Source organism: Nansenia antarctica (assembly GCF_963989245.1).
Source record: "Nansenia antarctica genome assembly, chromosome: 16".
NCBI classification, from domain to species: Eukaryota; Metazoa; Chordata; class Actinopteri; order Argentiniformes; family Microstomatidae; genus Nansenia; species Nansenia antarctica.
In genome coordinates, this window is record NC_137686.1 from 17,805,450 (window position 1) to 17,812,443 (window position 6,994).

The following is a 6,994-nucleotide window of genomic DNA, read 5'->3' on the forward strand; positions in this document are numbered from 1 at the left end:
TTTAGAATGGACACATTGCCAGTAAATATATGAAAACTCCACCCACAAGTAAGCACTTAAACCAACAGCAGGGTAGTTTAACATTAGAGGCAATACATTTCTTACGACTACAGGCAGTAAGGGTTTTACAGGGTTTAATCAGGTCCAAACGACTCCACAGGGACTCTAGTGTTTGGGTTATGGGAGATTTATTTCTAAATTGCGTATCACTTCTCTGCCAAATGTGGCTTTTTACCGAGGCAACGTCAGGGGTGGGGAGACGCTCCCTCTCATGCTTGCTCAGCTCGTAAACATGCTGTACTCTCTTTCTGTTGTTGACTCCTTTAACCTCTGGCCCCTTTAACCTTTGACCTTGAGCCGCCATAATATGTGTAGAGATGAGAGCTGGAGTTCTCTGAGATTCTGCCTCATGGTTTGTTCTCACCTTCTGTTCCAAATGGGGGCTCTGGGTTGACATGACAATACTGTATGATCAATGTTCACCATCAGATCACACACGCATATAAACACACACACACACACACAGATGGGTGTGGCTGATAGGCCCCTGAGTAATGAGCAGAAGAGAGTAAAGATGTTGGGTGGTTTGGGGAGTTAATGGGAGTTAAAGTATCCCAGAATGCCTTGGGAGAGTCAGACTGTTGTGGAAAGTGCAACATCTGGAATGCGGTATAATTGTGGGAAAAGTTTAAAGAAAACATGAGAGACTGTGTGTGTGCTGGTTTTGTTGATGGAGAGAGGAAAGGAGGGAGGGGGAGGAGAGGACATCGGGAAGAAAGGTTACGTCGAGGGAATTTAAGAGCGTGGTTTACGTCAACCGTTCTTCTCGGTTCATGTTTTCGGGAGATCTGTTTAGTCCATGATGTGTGCACTCACCACCCTTCTCATGGAAGTCTGCCACAATAAACTTAATCAGTCTCTTTGTCTTCCTGTCCCTCCCGTTGGGAAATTCTCGTTCTGTGAACTAGAATTTAGTTTTGTGTTCTCGAATTCTTGTTCCGTGATCTCTAACGTTATATCTCGACTGCTCTGTAACCCCCCCCTGCCCCCCCTCCCACAGAATGCCAGGAGAACGGTTGACGGTGAGAGACGGTAGAGAGGTGGGGCGTTTCAACGGCCTCGCCCCGAGGGTGGAGGTGTCGATCCGCGACAAGGATGCGGAGTCGAAGAAGGGCGGAGGCTGTAGCCGTTGGTTACAGAAGGTGTGTCCCTGCTGCTGCCGTCGTCAGAGCAGCTCCTATGACATCACGGACACGGTCGTCACGGACGACGGGGTGGAGAAGCCGACCCCGACTCCTCTGCCCCCTCAGCCCCACACCGGAGACAATGAGATGGAGGGTAAAACAGACTTACTTCACTGGCCCCTCTGTGGGTCTGCATGAACAGTATGGTACCGTTGGTCTTAGATATGAAGACGACTACATCAAATGTGGAGCAGTAAGACCAGTCAAGCAATCACAGGCTGATACTACAAGCCCATAGACAACAGCCATCACATGAACCATCTCTCTCATCCTTCTCTCTCTCTCTCTCTCTCTCTCTCTCTCTCTCTCTCTCTCTCTCTCTCTCTCTCTCTCTCTCTCTCTCTCTCTCTCTCTTCCTCTCCATGTCTCTCTCTCACCCTCCTCAGAGCTGATGCTGTCTGTGCGTTCGGTGGACTTAATGAGCTCGAAGTCGGGAGCCAACCGTCAGAAGCATCACACTGACCTTTACCATGGCGACGAGTTGATCATTCGCCGTGGCCAGACCTTCCAGATGGAGCTGGAGCTGTCCCGCCCCTTCAACAGCCACTCTGACAAACTGCACCTGGACCTCAAGACAGGTCAGTCTGACATCCTGCAAAACACACTGTGTGTGTGTGTGTGTGTGTGTGTGTGTGTGTGTGTGTAATGTGTGTATGTGAGTGTGTATGTAGGTGTGTGTGTGTGTGTGTGTGTGTGTGTATGTGTGTGTGTGTGTGTGTGTGTGTGTGTGAATGTGTGTGTGAGAGAGAGCCTTGGTACAGAGTGTTCATATACTATACAGCATATACAGTACATGGACACTGCACACAGCGTTGCAGCACAGGCCGTGGACATGCATGACATGATATCCCAGGCTCCTCTGCTACCGGGCGCAGCCCAGCACCGCAGCTGTGCCACATGGGGATTATTAACATTGTTAACATGCTTCACACACATGTGCAGTGCACCCCTTGACCCCAGCTCCACACACACACACACACACACACACACACACACACACACACACACACACACACACACAGATACATTGTGCCCATACGTACTCTCTCTGTCTGACAGCTGCGATGTGTGTGTGTGCGTGTGTGTGCGTGTGTGTGTGTGTGTGTGTGTGTGCGTGCCTGTGTACGGGCGTGCAGGTCCCTGCAGGCGTTCAGCAGCTTGCTTCGCTAACCACCGTTAGCAGCACAGAGACAATGTTTTGATAGATTTCCTATCAACAAGTGTTCAGGCCCAACGAGGAAGGGTGGAGAGTGCGCACCACGGGTCAGATGGAACAATACAATCTTGATCAACTCCACACTCCCCTCCGCCAATGTTAGACGGGGGCCCCAGCAGGTCGCTGCTTTGAAACCCTTTTAGCTCCGAGCAAAACACGTCTGCACTGATTCGATACTGACACTGTACAGTATTTAGTGCCACTCTTGTAGGCTATATACTATATTTGCACATTATGTTTGCGTGCAGCAGTCAAGCCAAGTGTATTGGACATAGGATACAGGTTGTACGCTGTACAATGAAATGCTTAGGCAACTTTGTAAGTTTCCTCATCAACAGTGTAAATATCAAAGGATGAAAATAAACTAAAAACAATAACAGGCATGAGGGTATATCAGTCGCACAAACTGTACGAGCAATACAATACAGTACAATAGAGTATGCTGTCAATGTGGGTGTTGTCAATGGAGTTCTCATAGTCTACAGCTCTGTTTTTCTAGGTGGTATGTTATTGAGTGACAGCGATACGGCCGTGGTGTACAAATGGTTTGGCACAGTCACTCTTGCGGTAAAACACCATGAGTTACGGCGCCGTGAAGAACGCAGTCTTCCTGCTGCGAGCCAGATCAACGTGATACTGTTATGTCAGTCGACTGGCATTCTGCTGCACTGTCCTACCTGGCTTGAAGTGTCATGTACTGTAGAGTCACTTCATCCTCTACTGATATGTGGTTCCACTGATATAGTTTGTGGAACCTTCTTCTTAATATGCTTTATGTTTACAGTACACACATAGACACTTGCACATAGATAAGCTTTGACTCTGTTTGAAATGGGCGGTGCTGGTATTTGCTGGGTATGAAAGTATTGTAATTGCCATTTCCATGGTTATGCAAAGAATGTGAACTTCCTGTCCCTGCTATACAATGTGTGTGTGTGTGTGTGCGTGTGTGTGTGTGTGTGTGTGTGTGTGTGTGTGTGTGTGTGTGTGTGTGTGTGGGCGTGTGTGCGTGCGTGCAGTAGCATTGTTTTTTGGGGTTATGTTTTATGTATCTCTGTGTGTGTGTGTGTGTGTGTGTGTGGCCATGTTTACTTTAAGCATGGTTAAGTGTTTATGTATGTATCACTTTTGTGGGCCCTCAGGGTATGAAAGGGTTGATTAGAACAAACCTTGGCCTACAGTAGAAAGGTAGGAATGCAGTGTTGTTTGGCACCGTTTCCATCAGGGAGAACAGAGCGCCTCTCCCTCTCCGATGGAGCATTCCACTGTTTCCTTGATGGATGTCCGACACCGATACACTACTGAGAGCCTTTCAATGACCCTGGCTTCTCAATATGAAATCATGTGCAAGCAAGGCCAACCATTTGATTGACATTTCATGTAACAAAATGACCAATCTGTCTGACAGGACCCCTCCCCATGGTGTCAAAGGGCACCCACGTCATCATCCCATTGGTGGAGGAGCTGGAGGACGAACGCTGGGAGGCCGCGGTCGTGGAGCAGAACGGCAACACGGTCAAGCTGTCGGTGAACTCGCCTGCGAAGGCCGTGGTCGGCCGGTACAAACTGACGCTGACGGCGAGGTCGTCGAAGGGCCACGAGCCTGTGGCCCCGTACGACCCCAGCAAGGACATTATCATGCTGTTCAACCCCTGGTGTGACGGTAAGGCTGGTGCTGGTGGGAGAGGGGTGGGGGGGGGGTGGGGGGGGTTGGAGAGATAGAGAGCGATAGAGAGAGAGAGAGAGAGAGATAGACAGAGAGATAAACAGAGAGAGAGACAGGGAGAGAGAGAGAGAGAGTGAGAGGGAAAGAGAAAGAGAGAGCGAGAGAGAGAGAGAGCGAGAGAGAGAGAGAGCGAGAGAGAGAGAGAGAGAGAGAGAGAGAGAGAGAGTGAGAGGGAAAGAGAAAGAGAGAGGGAGAGAGAGAGAGAGAGATATGCAATCATATACCCTGGATTGTACTGAATGAATGAACTACAGTGTGAATAAAGGTTGAATGTTGATAAGTGGTTCCTGGTATTGCGATGGAGGCAAGCACTTGTCTGTCACATTCCAGACACCAGACCAAACATTCCAGAGCACATAGCAGACCCTGGTAGCCACAGGGTCATGATTCATCTGGTGCAGGTTGGCACGGTCATCTATATAGGACTGTATTTAGCCTCTTGGCCTCTCAGAGAACTGTTAATGTCACTTGCCACATAGGCGGGAATGTTCTCTCTCCATACAATAATGTGCCACTATCCATCAAGTCCCAGCCTGACCCTTTGTGACCAGAGTGTTTGTTTGGGTCTCTGGCTCGACGTCAAGAACGTTGGTCCATTTGCTTGTGACTCGACTGTTTTTATGCCAAATCACTACGTTGGCCTTCTTAGAATGGTTGTCTAACGGCTTCAATTAAAAAATAAACTGCATTTGGAAGTTTTCGGCAATAAGACATTACATTTACACCAGATGCTTTTATCCAATGCGATTTGCAATCAGAGATTACGGGGGACAGTCTCCCTGGAGTCATTTAGGGCTAAGTGCCTTACGCAAGGGCACACTAGCTAACTCATGACCTTCTGATCACCAGTCCCACTCACTATCCACTAGGCCACCACTATAAGACACAACATAGCTCCTCTTGAAAGGTTTGGATATCTGTTTTTGTTTTTGGTTAAAAAAGCCAAAACAACCAAACCAATAAAATAAAATAAAAATCCAAGCAAGTTGTGTTGATTCAAACATGCTGCCTCTTCTTGCGCCGTGAGAAGAAAACAGTTGTGCTTTTTATGGGCACCGGTTTGATTGAATAGGGTGGTCTGTCTCTGATCGTATATGAGCCTGTTTGGCAGTGAGCCTGATCCCTCCTTCCTTCATAAAACCAAGAATTCCACAATTACGATATAGAAGGCCTCAGGGCTGTAGAGCCATATCCTGCTGTAGGGCAGCTGGTGGTAATATCGCTCGCTCTCTCTCTCTCTCTCTCTCTCTCTCTCTCTCTATCTCCCTCCCTCTCTCTTCCTGCATGCCAGAGATGTTTAGTAAGAGAGAGAAAAAAGTCAGCCAAATCTCAGCCAATAGATCCAGTCAGGGATTTAATCTTCAGTACCTCCTTGCTTTTTTTCTCCCATAAAACCTCCACACCCCCTCCTCCCCCCCCCTGTAATCCTACCAATCCCTCTCTTCTACTCCTCCCCTCAACCACAACTTTACATCTCCTTCCTAACCCCCCTTCCTCACACCCTCCCTTTCTTCTCCAACTTCCCCTCTCCCCCCCCCTTCCCCTCCCCTCGCCCCTCCTTTTATGTAACTTCTTTGTGCCTCCTTCCTTTCACTCTCTCCTAACCCTTTCCCTCGCAGCATATCCTTTAACCTCTCTGCCCCTTCATATCTCTCTCTCTCTCTCCCACCCTCCCTCCCTCTTGTTTTTACTCTGCCTCCCTTTTCTTCTCGTTCCTCCTCTCCTGATGGGCTGCAGCGTTCTCCATATCTCAAGGTGTTTCTCTAATAACCAAGCCCATGAGGTCAGCGTTAAGACAATAAACAGATGGAAAACGCAACCAGATCTTCCTGTCCGAGGGTCCCCCGGCTCCCCCTCCCACCCTGCGGTGGATTCACACACACACGCACAGACACACACCCATGGTGATGTCACACAACAATGTAGCTCTTTCCCCCTAGTTGAGCCTGTACCGGCCCCAGTGGTTAACCCTTTCCTTGCCTCTCAGATTCTCCCTCTACTTCTGATCAAAGTAGTACAGCCTTAGCCCCGCGGTGGCGTAGCGGTCTAAGCACTAGCCACTAGTGCAAGCTGCCCACCGGGGACTGGGATCGAATCCCGGTCTCGCCAGACCCGGATATGGCCGAGGCACACAGGGAGCGGCATATTGAGCGGCCACTCCAGAGGGCGGTATAGGACTATTTCCGGACAAGGATCCGTCGCGCAACAGCGCCCCCGGGGTGCCGGAATAACGGTGCTGGGCTCGAGGAGCCAGTCAGCTAGTCTGCCTGGCGGTCTCCTCTGGGGCTGCCGGCCACGGGGTCGTGCGGCGGATCCTACGCAATAGGCAGGGGATAATTGGATGCTAGGTTGGGTTCAATTGGATACCAAATTGGGTGAAAAAGGGATAAAATCTGAAAAACAAATAAAAATAAAATAAATTTAAAAAGTAGTACAGCCTGTGTAGGACTTCAACACTGTAGTGTATTTCATAAGGTAAAATGGGAGTTTTAGTTGATATTGGAAGTGTACAGTGTCAGTCACAGTATTTTTATCTGTATTCCCGTTGTTTTTTTCTCTCTTCCCCCTCCAAAACTGCAGTGCATTTCATAGGTAAAACATGAGTATCGGTTAAAAAGTAGTTTTTCTTAATCATCGTTCCCTCCGTTTAACTCTCTCGTCCCAGAGGACACAGTGTACATGGACAACGATGACGAGAGGAACGAGTATGTGCTGAACGACACAGGGCGGCTCTACTACGGCACGGAGAAACAGATCGGAGCTCGCACATGGAACTTTGGACAGGTACACAACAGAACAGAGAGAGGA

The 6,994-nt window shown here is 48.9% G+C and overlaps 1 protein-coding gene across 1 annotated transcript in view; it reads left to right on the forward strand.

The window, feature by feature from the left end:
• Positions 1 to 1,061: 1,061 nt before the first annotated feature.
• LOC308171825 (protein-glutamine gamma-glutamyltransferase K-like) overlaps positions 1,062 to 6,994 on the forward strand; it is a gene marked incomplete at its 5' end in the record, with an annotated part of 10,890 nt that continues 4,957 nt past the window's right edge. Inside the window, 4 exons of the mRNA XM_080546721.1 lie at positions 1,062 to 1,338; positions 1,631 to 1,822; positions 3,869 to 4,123; positions 6,852 to 6,970. Of these exons, the coding sequence (XP_080402847.1) occupies positions 1,062 to 1,338; positions 1,631 to 1,822; positions 3,869 to 4,123; positions 6,852 to 6,970 (843 nt within the window). The remainder of the gene's footprint in view (positions 1,339 to 1,630; positions 1,823 to 3,868; positions 4,124 to 6,851; positions 6,971 to 6,994) is intronic.